Here is a 24,351-nt window from a genome sequence, read left to right on the forward strand (position 1 = left end):
AGACCTGCTGAGCTTCAGCAAGGAGGTGGCCTCATGGGCCTCCAAAACATTTCCTGGACTGGGATGTTGCTAGGATCTCCCATCTTAATCTTAAGTCAAATTCATTGCCTAATAACTCCAAATACATGGCTAGATTTTCAGTAAATACATCACCATGTGCATTCCAGTAAACCTTGAGAAGCAAAAAAAGGACATCAAAGTAGTTTTATTTTACAATATATTTAATCTGTGTAGCCTTTATTTATATTAAGATATGATACAACATAGATTTCCAAAGAAAAAGTACAATCCTTGTGCAGAGAGTGGGGGTAGAAAGCACAACAAAATAAAAGTATTTCATGAAGTCAGAAATATTACAGTACAACTGAATATAAGGCAGCAGAAAATTATACAAATTTTGTTTATTGATTAATACATTCGTTTCAAAAGAGAAGCCAACAGCAGTTTGGTTAAAATAAATACAGTAGATGTTAACAGCGTCATCTGCACGTAGGTGGTGTCTAGAGTAGTACTATTTTCCACTAGCGCTGAGGAAAAAGTTATGGTATTCATTAAATTGTAATTGTTACATATAAGTATACACTTTCAGAAATATTAGCCATAGATGACATATTAGCTGAGTAAGTAGTTCTGTTTGTCTCTTAACAGGAAGCATAGACTGGCCATTGATTAGAATTGAGCGTGGAGTTTAATAGAATGCAGTGAAAACCATCATGACTACTGCAACCCTATACTCTCTACAATTTGCTTTCTTGTAGTCTTTTTTCCTCACCCCTTCCATTTTCTATTACCTGGCGAGGAAGCAGGCAGACAGGGCAAGATCAAGTGGCAGACTGCCAACCCCCCCATCCACTGCCCCAATTTGGTGATAACTGTCACTAGGAAAAATATCTTCTATACATGTAACAAGCATCAGGTTTGGTAGAAGCAAAGTCATAGAACTCCAACTCCTTTCTACTTTATGGAATATAGACTGTGAAGGGAGCTACTGAGAGCAAGATCAGATATTGCACAGATGGAGGAAAAGCCAAAGTGTGAATCACACTTTGTTCCAATTCACAAATTTTGATTGCTCCAGTAATGTTTGAAGGAAGGCATTCTTCTCCTAGGGGATGGTGATACTGGCATGGGAAGCTCCCATGTTGCCAGCCTGAAATGTGTAATGTCGTTGAGTGTAACTAGAGTGGTGCAGGAGAAGGCATGCCACTGCTAGTGACTTATGAATAGGTCCTTTGCCTTCCCAACCTTCACTGTAACATGTGAAGTTGGATTTCCATATTACCCTTTGGTTGATTCCAAGTCCTGGAAATGACATTGTGCTGGCAAGCAGAAGGGATTATGAGCAGGATCTTAAGTGATCTGTTTGCAGAGCTATCTTAATTACAATGTATTTGTGTGACATAGCAAATTGTTTTGCCATTATAGAGTGCCTGAGTGGCATCAGTGCCAAGCCTAATCTTCTTAATAAGTTTGCCCAGCATCTCACTGGAAATAATATTTTTTGCTGGCTTATGAAATGTACTTAACTGGTCCTTCAACAGACTATATCTTACATTATCAACACTGGAAATATTTCTTTTATAAAAACACCTTTATTTTGTAGGCACATTAGCTTAGCAAGCTTCATAATTACTGCCAACACTACTTTCTTCTAGAAGCAATTTTTGGCTTCCAAAAAGCATGCATTTTGTACTGAAGGTACACGTGTGAAATAAAAAAAACTATAATTCATGCGACTTACTCAGGAGTAAGACACATAGCATTCAGTGAGACTTCCAACTTAAACATACAAAGGGTCAAGCTGTAAACACCTGATGAAAATTAGGTTACTATGCCAAATGCAACATTTTCCCCCCAAATCCTTTAAAGTGATCTAAAGGTTGGCAGGTGTGTGAAGAGAGAAACCGACTTAATGAATGGCTGAAATACTTTTGCACTGTAGGGTAACATATGGATATAAGCATTATGGATCATCCTAATTGAAATGACCATATTGCATTCACCTTCTGAATTTCGTAGGTGAAGGCAGACATGTATTTGGGGAGTAGGCATCATTTCAACCAGCTGACTCATGGCTCCATCCAAATACACATTGACTGAGGACCCTGCTCCAGAACAATGAGTGTGCCAAGGGTCTCACTATTGGGTATGAACATTAAGGTTGCATGAGCATGAGCAATAAAAAAGCTCTGGGTTAGACCTGTCCAAATGGTGTCCACCAAGCCAAATGCACCCCACCAGCTATGCATAGCAGCTCATCAAGGGACTTGGCAAACCTTTCAGCTTTGCTTCGTGTCCGGGACTGCAAAAGTCAGAAATTTAGCAACACTGTTAGGTCTTCAACCTAAGGCTGGTGGATTGTGCTTGACTTGGTAGCTCACAAGCTGTGCAGGTTTGCTCTGGCTGCAATCACTGACCAGAACTGCTCACCCTTCCTTTGTACCTGAACCAAATCCTCAGCTAATGGTAACAGACAGAGCACTGAAAGCATCTGAAGGCATCTCATCAATTCTCCTTTAGTCATAAGTGTTTCTTCCTGCAAGCATTCACTTGGCCTCTGGCCTCTGGCTAACTAGACACCTCCCAGCCACAATGGGGATAGATACACGTGAGCAGAGAGCACAGCATTACTTTATACCACAGTGAGCTACAGGCCCAATGGTGTCTTGCATTCTTCCTCCCAGATTTAAAGAGTTCTTAGGTCTGAAGCGAAAAGGGAGAATCAGCTATCTATACAATTTTGACTCAGGCCTGTGCTGTGGATGCTATGTGGCTCTCCATCCTCCTTAACTACACTGATTCTTCCATTATATGGGAGAAGGGTGCGGTGCAAGTAGCCTCGGCAACATTGCCTTAAGTGAAACAGCACTATCGAGATTCTGGCTCCACTGCAGATCTCATACAGGTGCCACAGTGGCAGGTAGAGTGTAATAAGCACCAGCCTGCTGCTCCCTCCACCACCACAGCATCAGCACAGCACGGCTGCCTGCTGCTGTTGCTCTCACTACCAGAGCAGTGTGGCTGCTTGCTGTCTTCACCAATCGCTGACCATCCCCATTCCTCTCCACAGATGTATTTTATCCAGCAGTGGAAGACAGTCACATTTATTATGGGACCCACACTGGTATTTGACTCTTCTCTGTGTCAGGTGGCCACCGTGTCAGATTCCCCAATATGCAACGCTCTGTGTCAGTGATGGGCATTGCATCCTGGGGAATCTAACATGTAGGCTGCCTGTTGTGGAACAGCTCAGCTCCCATAATAGGCATCATAATCGGGTAAAACACATCTGCAGGGAGGAGGATGTGAAATGAATTACTGGCAGTTGTGGCAGCAGCAAGCAACAGCAGCGCCACAGCTCTGATGGTGACAGGAGGACCAGGCAGGAGTCCCTATGGTGGAAAGGGCAGCTTACAAGCTGTCTCAGCCCTTGGCAGGTGCCAAAATATGCCCATCCTGGGCATCAGCAGCACAGGAGAAGTATGTACGTACATTTTTCTTATTACATTGTTTTATGGTAATGAACCTAACTGAAGAACTGAATATACAACTGCATGGTGAATTAATAAAACCTGTGGGTTTAATATGTACGAAGGAATACTGTAATTTTTTTGTTTGTTAGACATTGGCTACTGTGTCACACTATGATTAAAATTCTAATTGTCAACCATTCTAACTGTCATCCAACCCACTTGGACACTTCATAGATTTGCAGACTGTGGTAAAAATTTGGAAAGACTAGACATCTATGTACACCAACACTTGGAATTACAACATAATGCTTTTCCACTCCACAGCAAACATTCTTTTATGCCAATGAATGTTTATCCAATTAATTATAAATTTCACTCTGGAATATTCAGAAGCTAATGGGGAGTGCACAGAATGAACGCCTTTTTTAAAAACCTCAAGCGAACTTTTCCAGGAAACAGAATACTCTTCTAAGATACATACATTATTTAGGAAGCAGATGTCTACACTGTAATGGACAATTCGTATCAATGCCCTGCTGTCACATAGATTGTCTATTACCATGAAGCTTAACTCTAACCAGCCACAACCCATTTCTGTCACTCGTTTGCAGCGATATTAAAAGAACAACCCATGTGTTGGTCTCTGATTCACCCTGGGAACCTTAGAGCATGGGGAAGTTGTCATACCTGTGCATTTTCAAGCATCTTCCATATGCTGTCCATTTTATATTATGTGTACCTTAAACAGTATGTTTCTGGACAAACTCGCCCAGCTTCCCCAGCCCAAAGCCATCTAGATGTTTTGGAAGACAACTCTCAGCAGTTCCAGCCAGGATTGCCTTGCTGGTTGATGGTTTGTCTTACAAAACATCTGGAGGTCACCAGACTGGAGAAGTCTGAATTAGCCTTTAAAATCAAGTCAATATATAGGATGAAAAATTACCTGAACAAACTCAGCCCAAATTAAGCACTTTGTAATTGCCACTGATATCATATGCTCAGCCCTCCACCACTGAAAGAAAAGGTATTTGGAAATGCCTAATGTTGTGGAGGTCAATCTTGATAGCTATAGATTTTGGGAATTATAGGGTCAGGAATCTAGACAAATATCCAATTATCTTCTACTCGGCTTGGAGGAGAAAGGCGCAATGTAATACAAACCCATGATAACAAGTTTTAGGGGATGGGGTTAAGATATTGTACACGGGTTAAAAAAACAGCTGACCAGGAAATTTTCAGTGTTGGACAATTTCTCAGAAAAAAAAAACCTCACACCATTTTTTTTCACATTCAGCAGATGCATCAAAACTCAAGAGCAAATAAAATGGTTTCTATCTACATTTATCTTGATAAGAAAAACTGTAAACTGGATCATTCATTTAAAAATCCTATTAATTAATTGCCTCTAGGAAAGAGGAAGAAAGGCACCAATAAATCCACTGACGAACAAATTCACCAATTGTGCTGATTCATCACTTCCATACATTATTAAAAACAACTGAGAAACAAGACTCAATAGTTTTGCTTGAAGGAGTCCAATGCTGTACTCATGTACAAAACTGCAATTCTGATATGTAGAACAAAACATCAAAACCGCATAAAAGTTTTGCTCTTAATGTAGCAATATATGTGAAATTGCAACTTTTCAAAGTCAGAAAGGATTGTCTGTTTTCTTATTCTGCCATTTTTAGCAACTGTTCCATGTTTTACAATAAACTTTTTTTTTTAAAGTCATTTTAAGTTATAAACTCTGTGAGAAAACTGTTAAACATCCTCACTTCATGTAACTAAACTTTAGGTGAAAAACAGGAGAAAAGGTGGAAGGGTTTTACACAACAATACTTGAAAATGTCCAGGTTGTTCTCTCTTCATAAGCTTTCTCTTCTTTTAGCTGGTAGCAGTATGTGCATGCATACGTTTTGCTACATCATAAACATAGGTTATGTCTGGTCGCTTCTCTGGATCTGGGTTGATGCACATATTAACTAATTGTCTCAGCTAGAAAAAGAAAAATATGGATATAAGCAATAAAATAAAGAAATGGAAAAAAACACTGAATGACAACATTATTTAAGTCTTTCTCCCCTCCCTCTAACCTTTAATCAGTAATCCTGAAAAAGTATAGCACTGGTGGCAGTAATGCATACAACAGGGATGGCTAACTAGTGACCCTTCAAATGTTGATGGACTCCAAGTGGCATCAGGCCAGCCAATTTAGCCAGTGCTCAGGGATTATGGAAGCTGTAATTCAACAATACTGAACGGCCACCGCTAACATGCAACTTTAAAGTATATATCCCTACAACCATGGTATTTTTTGAGTCACAGCATTTATTTATTGTAACCTTTATTATATACCACAGTATTTAACTTCTTACCTTCAATTTATTGATTTGTTTATTTATTGCTTGCTTGTATTTGTATACCGCCCCATAGCCGAAGCTCTCTGGGCGGTTTACAATTAAAAACATTAAAAACAAATATACAAATTTAAAAACACATTTTTAAAAAGCAATTTAAAAACACATGCTAAAATGCCTGGGAGAAGAGGAAAGTCTTAAATATACGAGGGGGGGGGAAGCCTATGACCATCCTGTTCTAAATACATTCATTGAGTCCACAGAGCTGCCTGCCTGTAAACACCTGAAAAGAATTACTGAGCAAACTGTTATGTAGGGAAAGAACACCACTTTCTTGGAATTAGTGGCAAAAGAGGACCTGGCACCAAAAAGATAACAGTGTTGGCACCAGGCGCACCTCGTCAGGGAGATCATTCCATAATTTGGGGGCCACCACTGAGAAGGCCCTCTCCCTTGCTGCCATCCTCCCAGCTTCCCTTGGAGTAGGCACCCGGAAGAGGGCCTTTGATATGGAGCGTAGTGTACAGGTGGGTTCGTGTTGGAAGAGGCGTTCCATCAGGTATTATGGTCCTAAGCCATGTAAGGCTTTATAGGTTAAAACCAGCACCTTGAATCGAGCTCGGAAACATACAGGCAGCCAGTGCAAGCAGGCCAGAATCAGTTTTATATGTTCGAACCGTCTGGTCCCTGTTACCAATCTGGCCGCTGCATTTCGCACAAGCTGCAGTTTCCGAACCGTCCTCAAAGGCAGCCCCACGCAGAGCGCATTGCAGTAATCTAACTTGGAGGTTACCAGAGCATGAACAACTGAAGCCAGGTTATCCCTGTCCAGATAGGGGCGTAGCTGGGCCACCAACCAAAGTTGGTAGAAGTCACTCCATGCCACCAAGGCTACCTGAGCCTCAAGTGACAGAGATGGTTCTAGGAGATAATAATAAGAGTTTGAAAGGGCCTCAGAGGTCATATAGCCGAACTCCCTGCCAATATAGGGAATCCACAATTAATTACTGTAAAACATAAAGAGTAGTCACACAGGACTCTAGTTTTCATTTTCTGGGAGCAAATACCCTAAGTGCAAGACTCACACAATGGCCATAGTCCAAAACTGTTGTGGTTAAGTATGGTTTTTCACTGTGCTACAGGATGCCTAATTCTATAAAGGTTTATGGCCGATATTGTCTCTGCTTCAATGAGCTGAGTTTCCATTTCAGTTCCTCTGGGAAGATTCATATGCAATTGCGTCATGTGAAGGGCTTAGCAAGGGTTTTATTTATGAGTAATACATACTGAACAAACAATAAGGAGAACAATCCAAGTCCCACACAGATAAACTCTGAGCCTATTGCCTGCTTGGAGGTGGATTGTGCCCATGGTTTTTAACAGTGGTTGCTCAAAAGTAACCGCCATAGAGTTCACTGGGGCTTATTCCCAGGTATGTTGATATAGGGTTGCAGCCTGAGGCTTACTACACAGAAGACACTACTGTAAGCTTAACATGTGCAGAATGCTTCAAATTCACTTCTACATTCATCTCACCATAGAAATCACTGAAAAACAAGCTGTAATCTTATGCACACTTACCTAAAAGTAAGTCTGATTGAACTCAAAGCATGAATAGCATTGTACTCTTGGTCATTTTTAATAACTTGTCATGACAGTGCCTTGTGTTGAGAAAACTTAGAAATATAAAAAATAGGACACCATGTTCCATGGAATCTATCACCATGACCATCCTTTACGTTTCCAATGTACAGTTGGAAAATAAAGAAATGGTCTTATGTGGAAGCATGCAGCTCCTGAGTACACATTCGATTTAAGCAAGATTTAACGTCAAAGTTCACAAACCCAAAAGGAGATGACCCAATATGGAAAATAAAAGCTATATGATCTGCCACAGAAAGATGCAAGGAGTTGATATATTGCAGCTGACAAGAGTAGCATATTAGTAAGCTTAGCCAAGAGGCAGTCAATGGTTGAACACTTTGCAGACTGCTTATGTGGTAGCAGGTGAGAGATTTCTAAGAAGTGAAGGCTTTAGCTTCACAAAGAGAACCCTTTGGGGCAGATCCTTTTGGGCCCAAGGACCTCAGTAATATTTCATGCATGCCACAGGTATCCCTATGTACCCATGGGCTTTTCCTTGTAGGCTGCTATGTGGAAGAAGAAATGTGTGTAAATTAAAAATTGTGGGACATTGGGGAAAGTGTAAGGAGATACCTTTTTTTAAAAAAAGTAATGAGTAAAACTATTTACTTAATATTTATTAATGCATATCAGGAACATTTCCTAGAATCAGGATGTCAGAGGCAAGTCTGCAAGAGAAAATAATATAGGTATCTTGACTGGGTCCTAATCAAGAAGGCTAAACAAGCAACATGAAGATGGAGATGGAAAATAAGCAAGTATTAACCCCTGTTTAGAGTATCTAACCTGGGCTTAAGAAAAAACAAATCCCAAACCTGATACCTAAACTGTTTCTCATAAATTAGGAGAAACAGACATTGGGTAGATGTCATGAAAACTTTCATAGTTATGGGAGAGAAAGTGATGTGGTACCAACTTTGTGAAAGCTGAAACAATTGCTCCTGCCCTATTGTCCAAATGCATGCTACATCTACGAAGCAAGTTTTCTAAAAGCACAAAATGCAGAATGGTAATACATTATTTTGTAAGTGGTGTGGAAACGCAGTGACCTCTTGCTGAATGGTATGATACAGGATTGCAATATCTTTGCTTATGGTCATGAATATCTATTCCCATAAAGCCAGAAAAGGTTCTATTTTAACATGGAGCTACTACTACCAATTGCATTTTTCTGACCTGGGGGATTCTATTGTGAATCAGGCTGAGCCGAGATGTAAGGGTAATAAGATATTCTAGGTGGGATAACAATATATTACAGTCAGGTATGGGATGACCGGCATGCACTACAGAAGGCAGACTGGGACAATATTTAAACTGGGTGGGGAAGGTGGCTCCTGTTGCATCCCTGAGCAGCACCCTCCTTTGGCTCTGCTTATTCTGCTTAACCTCCTCTGTGAACTAAGCATAATGACAGTATTTTGCCTGGTTGTGGGGACCAGAGGGACACATTCCTTTTTACTTGAACAGGCTTGTCAGACTCCAAGGGATTTTTGGGGGGAGCAGGGTTATGACTTGAGTGTCCCTCAAGCCATAAAAAGGGACAAAAAATCATTACTCATTAAAAAGATGCTACTAAGGGTCTGATTTGTTTTCTTTTAAGCATATGAATATATGAAGCTGCCTCACTTCAGGTCAGACCACTGGCCATCTAGTCTGAAACTGCCTAGTCCGAGTGGCAGTGGCCACTCAAGGCAAGGGTAGTCAACACGGTGCCCTCCAAATGTTCTTGGACACCTCTCCCGTAAGCTCCAGCAAGCATGTCTAGTGGTCAAGGACGATGGGAGCTATTATCCAAGAGCATCTGCAATGCGCTCTACGTGGGATTACCCTTGAAAACGGTCCGGAAACTACAACTGGTGCAGAATGCGGCGGCGCGTTTGCTTACAAACAGCCGCCGCCGTGATCACATCACACCGGTGTTATTTCATCTACATTGGCTTCCAGTTGTTTTCTGGGCCCAATTCAAGGTGTTGGTGTTAACCTTTAAATCCCTATACGGTCTCGGCCCAGTTTACCTGAAGGAGCACCTCCAGTAGCACCAATTAAGCCGCCCGACTAGATCAGCCACACTGGGCCTTCTCTCCGTCCCACCAACGAAAACAGCTAGGTTGGTGGGGATTAGAGAGAGGGCATTTTCAGTGGCGGCCCCCACTCTCTGGAACTCCCTCCCATTCGATCTTCACCATGCCCCTTCCCTGGATACATTTCGCCGAGACTTAAAAACATGGCTCTTTGGACAGGCCTTTGGGATCCCCGGGGTGGGCTAATTTCTCTATGATTGTTTTAAAATTGTCTATTGATGGCCCTAAATTGTTCTGTATTGCTGCTTTTTAAAATGATTATTGTTGACTGCACTGTATTTTATTATGTATTATATTGTACTGTTGAATTTTAATATGTACGTCGCCTAGAGTGGCTTCGGCCAGATAGGCGACACAAAAATTAAATTTATTATTATTATTATTATTATTATCTGGAGGGCACCACATTGGCTACCCCTGCTCTAAGGTCTCAGACTGGAGACTTTAACATCCGTGGTTCCCAAAATCTTTTTTAACTGGGCATGCCAGATGGAACCAATAGGACATTCTGCATGCAAAATCATGTGCTTTATCCCTAAGTTGTGGTCCCTCCCCAGCAAGAAAGCCACTTATATATCTTGGACAACATTTGTGAAGTTCTTTCTGTGTCACTGTCCAGCAGACATTGCTGTCAATACTCCCAGGAGAGGCAGGGCGATGCAAATAGAAGCAGGCTTAGTTCTTAGTGAGTCCCATAGGGTTTCTTGATACAAAGTAAATATAATGCAATCTGGATCACAGTTTAGTGGGAACAAAACATGCCTCCAGTCTGGCCAAGGGTAGAGAATGGATTTAGCTTCTAATTGTGTGTCTGAGCCCACCTTTTACTTTCTTCCATAAAAACAAGTGGGTATCAAATGGATGCTATTTATTCCAATAAGAAATAAAAACTGTACATGGAGAAACTTTCACAATAAGGGAAAAGCCATGTGATATATAGTATCTCAGCCTCTACAAAGAGGGTGTGTAATGTGTCACTGTGTGCAGGACATACAGAGAAGCATGGCATCCCATGGTGATTCTTGTAACTTATAGACCCTCCCTCCAAATTAACCCAGTCCATCATGATGACAGGCATTTAACTGCACACATCATCACTGATTTTATGGTAGCACCACTCAAGGCCTTTGAAAGCATCACATTAAAATTTCATGCAACAAATGTTCAGCTGAGGAAGATATAAGAAAAACTGTCTAAGATAGTTCTCTGATTTCTGAACATTACATGCACACAAAAGGCCATTACATCTATGGGGAAAGGAGCAGTTCCACTGGAACTTGTGGGATGCAATATTGTGATTCTGGGTAAAATTAGAGATTTTGCCTGGAATAAGCCCTTGACTAATAGCTCTACTGATGAGAAACCAATCTGAGAATTGGGATAGTAAATCAAAAGTTCCTAAGAAAAACAGGCTCATCCAGTTTGAAGAAGAAACACAAGTACAGTTACCCATTAGGGCCATACTGAGCTTTGAATCAATATAAAATAGAATATTGTTAGGCCTCAGAAGAAGCTTTGCCTGCTTCTGTTCTTACCAGTACCACAGTAAGAATGGCAGCTAATGTTACAAGGACTCTGAGAAACTGGTTTTGGACAGCTTCTGATCAAGAAGGGTATCCTACCAAATATTCAACTCCATATTTCATAATGGAACAACATTTCACATTGAAGACTGGTCCACTGGTCATATATCCATCAGGGTCAAGACCAAAAGGACAAATTCCAATCCCAAAGTTATTGCAAAAGAGATTATTTATTTATTTATTGTTTAATTTGTATCCCGCCCTTCGTCCCAGCAGAGCCCAGGGCAGCAAGCAAAGCGCTAAAAACACTTTAAAACATCATAAAAACAGATCTTAAAATACATTAAAACAAAACAGCGTTAAAAACATTTTTTTAAAATACTTTAAAAAGGGGTTAAAAACATTATTAAAAAGCATATTAAGCAATTCTAACACAGATGCAGACTGGGATAGGTCTCAACTGAAAAGGCTTGTTGAAAGAGGAAAGACTTCAAAAGGCGCCAAAAAGATAGCAGAGATGGTGCCTGCCTAATATTCAAAAGGAGGGAATTCCACAGGGTAGGTGCTGCCACACTAAAGGTCCGTTTCCTATATTGTGCAGAACGAACGTCCTGATAAGATGGTATCTGCAGGAGGCCCTCACCTGCAGAGGGCAGTGATCGACTGAATATATAAGGGGTAAGACAGTATTTCAGGTATCCTGGTCCCAAGCTGTACAGAGCTTTATACACCAAAACCAGAACTTTGAACTCGGCCTGGTAGCAAATGGGCAGCCAGTGCAATTCTTTCAGGAGCGGGGTGACATGTTGGCGATACCCTGCCCCAGTGAGCAGTCTCGCTGCCGCATTTTGCACCAGCTGCAGCTTCCGGACCAACCTCAAGGGCAGCCCCACATAGAGCACATTACAGTAATCCAGCCTGGAGATTATCAGTGTGTGGACAACAGTGGTCAGGCTATCCCAGTCCAGAAATGGCCACAGCTGTCTCACCAGCCGAAGCTGGTAAAAGGCACTCCTAGCCACTGAGGTCACCTGGGTCTCTAGCGACAAAGATGGATCCAGGAGTACCCTCAGGCTACGGACCTTTCAGAGGGAGTACGACCCCATCCAAAGTAGACAACTGACCAATTATCCGAACTCGGGAACTACCAACCCACAGCACCTCCGTCTTGCTAGGATTCAGACTCAGTTTATTGGCCCTCATCCAGCCCACCGCCGAGTCCAGGCAGCAGTCCAGGGCTTGCACGGCCTCTCCCGATTCAGATGTTACGGAGAAATAGAGCTGGGTATCATCAGTATACTGCTGACACTTCGCCTCAAAGCTCCTGATGACTGCTCCCAAGGGCTTCATATTAAACAGCATGGGGGACAAGATGGTACCCTGCGGCACCCCACAGCACAGCTGCCAGGGGGCTGAAAGACAGTCATCCAATGCTATTCTCTGAGAGCGACCCCAGAGATAGGATCAGAACCACTGTAAAACACTGCCTCCAATACTCAGCTCACCAAGTCGGCCCAGAAGGATACCATGATCAATGGTATCAAACGCCACTGAGAGATCAAGTAAGAATAACAGGGTCGCACTTCCCCTTTCCTTCTCCCGATAAAGGTCATCCATCAGTGTGACCAAGGCCGATTCAGTCCCGTAACCAGGCCTGAACCCAGACTGGAATGGGTCAAGATAATCTGTTTCATCCAAGAGTACTTGCAGTTGCTGTGCCACAACCCTCTCAATCACCTTCCCTAAGAAGGGGGTATTTGCAACCGGTCGGTAGTTGTCACAAACTAATGGGTCCAGGGTGGGCTTTTTCAGGAGTGGTTGGATCACCGCCTCTTTCAAGGCGGCTGGAACCACTCCCTCCCACAATGTTGCATTGACCACACCCTGGATCCACTTGGTCAGACCCCCTCGGCAAGCTTTAATAAGCCAAGAAGGGCAAGGGTCAAGAGGACACGTTGCTGGCTGTATCATTGCAAGCACCATGTCCACGTCATTAGGCTGCATCAACTGAAACCGTTCCCAAGAAGTTGCAGCAGACGTTGCACTGGACACCTTATTGGGGACTACAGTAGATGTGGATGGGGCAACAAGACTGCTATGGAGGCAAGCAACTTTACCCTCAAAGTGCCTTGCAAACAATTCACAGTGGGCCTCTGAAGGGTCTAAGACTCCATTTCCTGGAGTTGATGTCAACAGACCCCTGACAATATGAAAAAGATCCACTGGACGGCTACTTGAGGATGCGATGGAGGCAGAGAAGTGGGCCTTCTTCGCCGCCCTCACCGCCACACAGTAGGCACGGTTATGATGTTTTACTCGTGCCCGATCAGCCTCACAGCATGTCTTTTGCCACTTGCACTCTAGCCATCGTCCAGCCTGTTTCATTGCCTTTAGCTCACTGGTGTACCAAGGTGCAAGACGGGCTCCACAGTGCCTGAGAGGGCGCTCCGGGGCAACCGTGTCGAGAGCCCAACACGCCTCGCTGTTCCACAGCATGACAAGAGCTTCAACAGTGTCACCTGCTCTATCTATCAGTTTATAAGTTTTTTAATACCCTGATACCAAACCATAGCGTGGCAATACTTCTGTTGTATAATATTGTGTACAATTTCTGGTTGCCACATCTCTAAAAGGGATACTGTAGAGCTGGAAAAGGTACAGAAATGGTCAATCAAAATCATCAGGGAGCTGGAGCATCTTCCCTACAAAAAAAAGGGTACAATAATTGTTAGCTTGTTTTTTTTTTAGTTTAGAAAAATGGCAAATGGCGGGGGATGATAGAAATGTCTAAAATTATGCATGATGTAGCAAAAGTGAATAGAGAGAAAAGTTCTCTCTCTGTCTCATAATATTAGAACTCAAGGCCATCCAATGAAAGTGAACAGTGGGAAATTTGGGACAGATGAAAAGAAGCACTTCTTTACACAACAAAAATTATGGAACTCATGGCCACAAGCTATGGTGATGGCCACTTGCTTAGGATAGCTTCTAATACCAGTTGCTGGGATGCAACAACAGGAGAGGGATGTTGCTTCATGTCTTGTTTGTGGATTTCCTACAGACATCTGCTTCTTCTTTGATCTTAAGGCGTACCTAGGGTTGGTTGTTTTCTGGTAGGGATGTGTGTGGAACGTTCTCTCACTTGAGTGCTCAATAATGCCCTCTCTCTTTCACAAGGACTTTTATAGATATTTTCTGCTGTTTTTATCTTGGCATGTTTTAATGTATGAAGAGTTGATATTTTAACTGTATGTATTGTAGTTTAAATTTTTGTTGCAAGTCATCCTGGAGGAATTGTATCCTGACTAAATAATCTGGTTGACTACTATGGGACACAGGATGGTGGACTAGATAAATCTTTGGTCTGATTTAGCAAGGCTTTGAATGTTGGAGCAAGACTGCAAATATGCAATTAAATCTCACATAATCTTCATGTTGTGACCCATCCTAGGGCCGTACATGTGTAGTGTTTGCCATTTCCTTAAAAAGCATAATCAGCAATGGGTTGGTTCACATATGCAGGTACATTACTGGATTTGTCATCCATCATTTTGATTGCTCAACACTTAGCAGCACGCGTGAAGGTCTCCAATGAAATGTATAACTGAATGATACAAAAAAATATATGAGGCAAATAATCTTTGGTTGCTCATTCACACATACAGGTCATCATTTGTCATCTATACATGTATGTGAGAACCAGCTTTTATTTTTCTGTGTATTAACAACCAAGTGCTCTGTCATGCAGAACTCCAAAAATGTCCTAAGAAAGCTAGATGTATCTGTGAAGCCCACAGTGTTACAGCCAAATGATCAATCTTAAGGATAATATAATAGGAAACAGCATAAAAGAAAACTGCAAATTTTGGGGAAACAATCTCAATGCTATTTAAATTATTCCACTTCATTGTCAATAGAGAAAAAGAAAAGGGTCCCAAAGGCAAGCCTAGCAGACTTTTCTGCTAGTGGTATTCTCATCAGTAACTAGTTCTCTTCCCCCACAATATCTATATATTTATTTGTACAGTCAAACCTAGCTTTGGAAATGTCAGGGCACTTACTAGGGTTGTCAAGAAATTATGTTTGAAATTAGTGCACAGAACACAAACATTTGCAAAAAAAAAAAGGCTTGATTTGTCAATCTGCCCACCCAGATCAAATAAATGTAACAAACACAAAAAACCACAATGCAGGTCCAGACTTCAAAACCTCTGAAGTAATTAGATAAGCTTCTGTATACTAAAATGAGATCTCTCCATCCTTTGATTCAGCTGGTGAGGTATTATGGAAGGTTTAGGAACATTCCAACTGCTCAGAAGTGTTAAAACATAAAAACTGCTATCAGCACAGGGAGCTTAATGAACCAACAGAGGTTTTGGTGGGAAGAGGTTCAGAGAAAGGAGGAGGTAGCACTATCACAACAGAGTATGCAAACAGTGTGTGCTGGAATGGTACGTGAAGAAGGGTGCAAGTGGTTCAAATGGGTTTGTGAACAGGAGTGTATTTCAGAGCCTGAATGGGGAATGGACACAAATTGTATTATCGACACAAGTGCCCACATTTAACCCAGATCCAATCCCAGAATGCTGAACTAAATGCTGAAAACAGGAAAAATAAAATGAATTTATAATTTCACTACTGAAAAGCAAATAGAATAAAACTGTATTAAAAACAGGTCCTAACGCTACTATTTTGTGATGAAGGGTTTTCTTTTTTAATGTTCTTGTGTGAAAGCAGTCAGAAGCTGATGCAAAGTGACTTTATTCCTTCATCACATTTATTTGCATTAAAAATTCAAGTGGATTTCGTTGTTCAGTGATCCTTTAACTCAGCTGCTCAATTGAGTGCACTTTTCAACCTGGATAATGGTTTGAAGTCTAAATTTTCGAGAAGTCTTTAGGATGTTGCTACAATCTGACAGATACACTTTAGCAGTTCTAAGTCCATACAAGACTTTCAAAATTAAAACTATATTATTAGAGGCAGACAGCAAAATCTAAAAATATATTCCCAGGCTTTTCTTAAAAAAAAAAATTATACCAGATATGATTTTGAAGTGACAAAGGATTCAAAGCAACACCTTCTCCTCTGAATGCCAGTTAAACTTCTCACTTCTTTTGTTAAGAAATTATTTCTATACCTATAATAGAACACCAGAGTTTGCTCTCCTTAGTGCTATGGGATGGCAAAATGATTTTAAAAAGAAGGGGTGTTAACGTAAACATCCCTGTTTGTGAATTTGAAAAATATACAACATAAGTTTGTTTTGTGAATTCTCTCTCTCTCTCCCCACTTCCAAACCTGGAGCTATGCAAACTAAGTTAATAAAAAAGGTGGAATCTTATTTCCCTTTCCCAGTACCAAGACCTTCTATCAGGGCTGGACTTTGATATTTGCCCCTTGGCTGAGAATCCATATATCCAACTTCACACTTAGCTGCAGTGAAGTAGCCCTCCAGGCAGGCCGACTTCAACGAACCACTAGTGGTATCATCATTAAAATCCTGCTGAAGGTCACCATGGCAACCGCCTGCTGAGGCTTCACTGCTGCACTCGGCATCTCCTAATCAGCTACCATGTGAAATGCAAATTCAGACAGTCTGAAAATTAGTCAAGAAGAATAGAGGATGAGGATGCAGATACGTGAAATATTCATGCGCTTCGTGGAAAAAGGAAGACAGCATGAATGACACAACAAAGAACGGCCCCTGACATTCTTGCTATCATTTTGCATTATTGTTCACACCCTATGGTATTTCCAGGCCTCCGGTTCTGACGTTGCCTATATGAAGTGCCATATTTATATTCCACAAAAATGTAATAATTAAAAATGACCACCTGAAAAAAGAACTAATTGGGAAAACTACATTAGGTATATGTTATACCAATTAATAGATGGTATAATCTCCAGCTCATAAAGTAATTCTAATAATCTTTTTAAAAAACACAACCAAAAACTGTATTCAAATTGTCACTATTATAAAACTATACAACTATATGTGATAAAGAATTTTTAAAAAAACATAAATTCCTGGACTGCAATCTTTTATTAATAATCAAAATGTTGAAAGCAAGAGGATTCAAGGTTTTGAATTACAAGTTACTCCCTATTTTGTGAGCACTGCAAAGCTTTAATACTTACAAAACATATTACAGGCATATAACCCTTGACAAATGATAACTACCTTTTGACCACATCAACATGGGCAGCTAGCTACATTATGGTGAATTGGTGAAGAGCCTCTTTCCATCAAGAAGTTATCAGAAGGGTAGTGATTTACACCACAGGAGGATTACTTCAGAAAACACTTGCCAGCACAAGATAATGACAATGTTCCCAATAGCCCAGGTGAATATAAGAAATTCCTATTGTTCACCTGTAGCCAACCTAAGCAGAAGGTATTAAGGGTTAACTATATCCACTGCAAGTAATTTCTTCCATACAATGTAGTCTGAATTTTAATATCTTGCAACAGCAAAAGGAGACAGAGCCACTTTTAAGTATTATGTATCGCATTACAACAGTCTCCTTCAACACTTCTGCACTTGAAAATGTAAACTTCAAACTTGCCACCATGTTGAAAGTTCATCATTCTCTTGAGAAATCATGTTCAGGGATTGGAATATACACTGGCACAATGTTCAGCCCTCAATGCAAACAAGGCGGCCATGGAGAAGTTCTCTTGCACAAGCTACAGTGAAAAGTAAGAGCAATGCAAGAACACTCTTGTGTGACAGATTATGCCCAGATCCAGTCCATATTAGGAACATTTTAAAAAAAATCACTATTCAGTATTCACCATGTAGCACCTGTTCTTATACCTCTACTTTCAGACCACAGAGAAGGATGCTACTTACTTCTTCTGAGTAGTGATCTGATGGAAGAGGTGGATAGTCACATTGTTCAATCTTTTTACATAAGGAATACAGGTTCATTTTGTCACCATAGAATGGACTCTGCAGTGCAGCCATCTGTATGGAATAAAAAAAAAGTCAAATCTATTTTGGAGATTTTTTTGCAGCAGAAAGAAATATGTCGACTAAATAAGTACACGTTCAAGGAACTACTTTTCATTTCAACAGGTCTGGTTTAAATTTAAACTGGAAAGCATGTTACATCAACTTCTTGCTTTTCCCACTACCCTTAAAGTCAATTATATATCTGTTCGTCATTTGCTTTTTGAAAGATATGTCTAATGCAAGTTGAGATGGTTTCTGTAATGTGCCTTCAAGTCGATTACGACTTATGGTGACCCTATGAATCAGCAACCTCCAATAGCATTTGTTAGAAACCACCATGTTCAGATCTTGTAAGTTCAGGTCTCTGATCATCTCTTGTTTGGTCTTTCTCTTTTTCTACTTCTTTCTGTTTTTCCCAGCATTATTGTCTTTTCTAGTGAATCATGTCTTCTCATTACATGTCCAATCTCTTTATTTCCTATATATGAAAATTAATGGAAATTTCTTCCTGAAACCATAATATTCTTTACTGAGGCTGACTTTGTAGAATTCCTCATACAAATACAAGATCTATTTATAAACAACTATAAAAATATTTTGATCAGGATCTAGAAGCTCTGCTAGTTCAAGATGGCTCTAGGCATGTGTTTCTCAAATACCACACTGTCCCACCCTAAACACACCAAGTGAAAACAGAAACTAATAGTGAAACTGAGAGGAATTTCAAAAGCCATTTGTGATATGGCTTGGTGGTAGGAATATGTTAAAAATGCCAGTGAGCGTGCACAATCTCATAGGTACAGCTAAATTGTGTTTTGGATCCTGGCCATATTCATCCTAAATGATTATCTATGCTTTCAAGGATTAACAAAGAATGAAATAATACTGCACACTCTACAAAACTGTGACGTATTTTTGTAAACTACTCATTTCCATTTGAGTACTTTATGTTCTGACTACTTTGTGACACTTGCAGTTTAAAAAGGACCCACCAATGATGAGAGAGGCCACCTATACATGTACACTGAAAGATGTAGTGGTTTGTCTGCATTTTATTTTGTCGTCCATGTTTTTGTAGATCTGGATAAAACATTAATTTATTTATTATTAAATTTATCTCTCATTTTTCTCTCTCCCAAAGGAACCCAGGGCTCAACCTGGATAAGAAGCTGCCTTATACCAAGTCAAACCACTGGTCCATCTAACTAGGTGTAAGAAGCTGCCTTATACCAAGTCAAACCACTGGTCCATCTAACTAGGTGTTGTATACACTGACTGGCAGTAGCTCTTCAGAATTTCAGACAGGTGTCTTTCCCATCCCTATTAGGTTATGCTGAGGGATGAATCTGGGAAATATGTGGTGCACCACTGAACTATGGCTCATACTCAAAGGATACAGTCCCTGCTGATAGTAAGGATAATGCTAAAATCTACCCTGAGATTTGAGAAATGTTAATCCTTTTGATTTTTACACTTATACAACTCTGTTACCATCTGGTTTTTTAAAATTTGCTATTTCACTATCTGCTTAGTGCAAAACAACAAAGATAACTTTCAAGTTAAGGTAGAGAGCAATTTTCTATTTTAAAAGCACTTTGATTTCAGCAGGATGCAATGCATGCAATTTTGCACAGAATTGCACCCTCTATCTTCTATGCATATCAAACACATGTAAGCACATGTACAAGTTTATACATGTAATTACATCTAATTTAATAGGAATATAAATTCTCACAAACATGCCGTTTTGCAGACATAACTGGTTTTATGAACACTTAAGAAATGTATCTGTTGGTCAGTAACTTTTTTAAAAAAAATATAAGGACTTTAAAATATAATTAATGCACATAATATTTATTTAATGCACCTAATATTTATTTCAAGACAACCTGGCTTTTCAAAGGCAAATACTACAATGAGATTATTAACTTTACAGGGATTTGGAAAAAAAATGTCCGTGTTGCCTTCCAAACCCTTTAAATCTCTGAACCGCAGCAGCGTGAGCACTGCTTGAAGTGCAATGCTGCCCCAAAGTCAGTCACCCTTTTCTACATGTGCTAATAAGTTTGATTTTGGAAGGACAATGTGTACATTCCCCAGACAGGCAGAGAGTGTGTGAAACACGCTAGTCCATGCTGTGCTACTCAGTGAGCTTCAGCAGGGACAGGACAAGCTGAAAATGGCTCTCATCTGTCTTGTGGTCTTCCAGATAGAACATTAACTCCTTCACAGCTGAAAAAAGGCTACCGATTTTAGCAGCAGCATATTGATAAAAGAGACTTCAGGAAGGAAAATTTCAAAAGAAATACACACAAATACAACAATTTTATAGCAAGGATATCAAAATCTATTACAGCTGTGCACACTAATTGGATACCATAAATATTGTAGTCCAGTTTAAAAAAACCATCTAAGAACAAAAGCAGTTTTCAAACTGTATGGCCCCATAATATTAAATCTTGAAACAACATAATTCATGCAGTATTTTTTTTCTTTATGTGTGACAAAAGCCAAAGCCAGGAATTCCAACAACAGAACCTGCACGTATGCAGAAAATTCAAAATAAATGCAGAAATCGTCAGTATTAGTACACTAGTGTTCATTAAAAAGTACTTTTGTTTGAATGCTGCACAGTGTTAAAAAAGAAAAAAAAAGAAAAGCTGAATGTCCCCTAAGGAGTTAAAACAGGAATACTATATTTTCATGCATCTCCTGCTTTGACAGATGAAAAATGTCAACTGTCCTGTTTTTATTTTCAAGCTTTTGCACTATTCATCTGGTTCATTAGTGCATCTCGCTGCTGCCCCTGACAGCTGCTCGCCCTCTCCTCCCAGCAGCTGAATTTTTCAGGCTAATTTGATCCTCCACACTGAGACGATCGCTAGAATGATTGACTTGCTCCCTGACCTCCAGGGTCTGACTTTCCTGATTAGTATTCTGGGAGTGTCTGAGGGACGAAAGCCCACTGTCTGTCTTCAGGGCTGGTGGCAACGCACTCTATCTCCCACCTTCTCTTTTTTTTGGGGGGGGGGGCTGTAAGCCACCAACCTACGACCCTGTAAGGATGCAATTGCTGCACTGAACAATAAAGGAAATGTGTAAAACCTACTTTTCCATGTAAAGGTCCATGTAGCAAAAGCATGGCATCTTGATTTTAATTAGTAAAGTCTACTTTGTTGCATATCAATTAAAACTGCAGTGATTAGAGAGTAGTTGGGGTGGTTACTTAATTATTATTTTATCTGTTATCTCAGGAATATTTGAAAGTATAATTTTTCGACTGTAAAATAAACCTTGGGGAAAAATCTTAGTAATAAGGAAAGGCAGTAACTGTTATTAAACTGTAAATGATACACCATACAACAGCAAGAAACAGAAAATAAACTGAATGCTGAGTTTAGCCAAACATCGAATTAACTGCCACAAATTAACCGTCTAATGAAATATTAACTGGAGGAAGATTTACTAGAATTATCATTTAGATCTTTATGGAGATTGCATGAACAGTTTTCGTATCTTTAATTTGAAGATAAATATGAACAAACGTAACATGAAAGTAACTAAAACATTTTACAATGCATATTATGTCAGACATGCTGGGGGGAAAAACAATTGCAGAAAATAATTAAGCTGAAATACTCATACTTTTAGTCCCACTGATGTTAAAGGAAGTAAATTGGCTAAAGCCTATCTGCTCTGGATTAACTGTTTTGTGGACTAGCCTAAGGGTTACCTTTACAACTTCTGTATTTTTTATTACAAATAATTGGGACCACTGGATTTTTCCACTCAACCAGAATCAACAACTGAATAAATTTCAAATGAGTAAAATCTGTGGATAGCTAAATAAAATTGTTGATTTATTTTAAAGGGAGGAAGGAAATAGCTCTTATAGTTCTGAACCTTAACATTTGCACCAGTGTATATACCAAAACCACATTTGTGATTATTCTGCGATATAGCCAGCAACATCCTTGATCTTTTGCTAAATCAGCAAATCTGAGGAGTTATTTCAATAAAACTTGAAACTACATATCAACTTTTCCATCTTTTATAACACAACCTCAGTAGTTAAATCTATTATCAGCAAGGAATAAACAGAAAACAGAAAAGCTAAAACACGGCTAAAAAATAAAGAGAAAATTGTCAACACAAAGCATTAATTTATTTATTAAATGGCACAATTTTACAACAGGAAGCACAAAAGAACACAGGGATTCACAGCATCCCTAACTTGATTCACATAGATTTGCAAAGAAATTCTTCCTCAAGGCTTTTATTTGATTGCAAGACATATTTTGATAAATATTTGGAAATCTACATTAAATTGAATGGGTATTTCAGTAGAAACTTCATACTGATTTCTATTTCACAAATTTAGATGTATTCTGCATCAGAAATTAAAATCACAAATATCTGAAGACTCAAGATACTTTCATAACATTTTTTCCTACCAAAAAGCACATGCAAGTTATGTTGCTGACAGCAAGTTGCACAAAACCCCATTGAATGTCAATTCTTTGAGCATCAGTATTAAATGGATCCTACTGAAGAATAGGGGCCTAATCCAGTTTTTTTTAAAAAAACCAACTCCCCAAAACCCATATGAAGAATTCAAATATCAAAAGGTACTTGAAGTAGCAGTTGTTTATATGGTTAGAAGGAGCACTGAGCTGGTTACAAAGAAAAAGAAAATGTTTGCCATGAATATAACCCGACAATTTTAAAAATCCCAATTCTGCATTAGCAGGTGTTTATCCTGAAAGCTTTAGTGAGTTCTGCTGAATCATGGAGGCAGGTAGTTTGTTACTCCACCTGGATGCTTTTGAGCTGGAAGGGCCTCTCTGGAGAACATTTGGGTAGAAGTTGTAAAGCCCAGTGGGAGACACCTCAGGAGCAGCTGTGCATGTCCTGAAGGATTTGGTTCAACTTGGTTATCTTGTTGATTTCTGGATAATTATCATTAAGCCACGGGAAAGGTTGACACTATAATTATCATGTTCATGAGTGAATGAATGAACACCAGCTCACAGTATTATTTTCCTACATATTTTTTAGGAGGTAGGGTTACCAGACATATTAAGTAATCTGACACTGATTTTGTACATTTAACAGTTGTAAACATTCTGACAGCTCCTTATGCAACTCTTAAGAGGCACATGAGCCCTTTGTTTCAAAGTGTACATGCTGCCACACTAAAAGATCAACTTCTTACAAGTGCAGAACAGGTATAATGTGGCACCTGCAACAGCGCCAGTTCCGCATGGCAGATAAGGTGGAAACGTTTCTCTTTAGAGCAGTGATGTCCAACCTTTTTTAAAAAATACATGCCAAAATTGTAAATATGTTAATATTTTTGCCACATGACAAAAAAGCCTCACTGTTTTTCAGGGGAGAATTTTGAGGGTTTTGGATTATTTATTGATAGAATTAGTGAGAAATCTGACATATCTTTTAATTAAGTACAGCAGGGAAATCAGCTTAAAATGTTGGACCACAATGGGACATTAGAAAACCATGGCTGTGTTTTGACTCCACCCACAGCACAATTGCATTTTGCAGCATACAGGACCCAAGGATGAATCTGTGTTTCTTAAGGGCAGAAGGTGAACACTTTTTTGAACTGATACATGTACAAAATAATTTTATTTTAAAAATTATTAAAAATAGGTGGTAGCAACAAATTGATCACATGCCAATAACCATTAAGCCGCAAGTGGGGACTGTGTTGTATACCAGGGCTTCAGAGTTAGCCATGGTACAGAATGTATGCTAGTAAGGATACAGTTCTAAGAATAGATGTATTCTAATTAAGGGGGGGATACATTATGAGCTGAAGTATATGGCAAAATTCTGTCATAGATTCACTTAGGATTGAGGAATGTGTATAAAAAGTGAAGTTCCTACACTTTTGCTTAATACTACTTTATTACTAAGTGGATGATAGAAGCAAAAGTGCATAGTAGGATCTTTAAGACAGGCTCAGAAAGACTTTGGAAAACACCAACAAATTACTTATTGAACTTCTAAGTATTACCTCATACAACAGACATCCTAGAGACCAGATGTCTGATTTGAAGTTGTATCCATTTTCATGGATTCTCTCTGGAGACATGTAATATGGTGTTCCCACTACAACAAATGTAGAAACACAATTTCTAAAAACCAAGTGCTTAAACATCATCACAATGCTTTCAAGCAATATACTTCCAATATTTAGATTGAAAAAATGTTAATTACACAAATATTAATAACATACATGACACAATAGAGGGATATTATAGATGAACTTAAACCTGTATAAGTGCAAG

The 24,351-nt window shown here is 39.7% G+C and overlaps 1 protein-coding gene across 5 annotated transcripts in view; it reads right to left on the minus strand.

The window, feature by feature from the left end:
- Positions 1-200: 200 nt before the first annotated feature.
- The window catches only part of NEK7 (NIMA related kinase 7), a 118,006-nt gene continuing 93,855 nt past the window's right edge, over positions 201-24,351 (minus strand). For all 5 annotated transcript variants that reach the window (XM_061633946.1, XM_061633949.1, XM_061633947.1 and 2 more), the window contains exons 8-10: positions 24,078-24,172; positions 17,939-18,052; positions 201-5,471 (exon numbers count right to left, since the gene is read on the minus strand). In XM_061633946.1, coding sequence (XP_061489930.1) covers positions 5,361-5,471; positions 17,939-18,052; positions 24,078-24,172 — 320 coding nt within the window. In that variant the 3' untranslated portion in view covers positions 201-5,360. The remainder of the gene's footprint in view (positions 5,472-17,938; positions 18,053-24,077; positions 24,173-24,351) is intronic.

This window comes from Rhineura floridana, chromosome 6 (assembly GCF_030035675.1).
Source record: "Rhineura floridana isolate rRhiFlo1 chromosome 6, rRhiFlo1.hap2, whole genome shotgun sequence".
Lineage (NCBI taxonomy): Eukaryota > Metazoa > Chordata > Lepidosauria > Squamata > Rhineuridae > Rhineura > Rhineura floridana.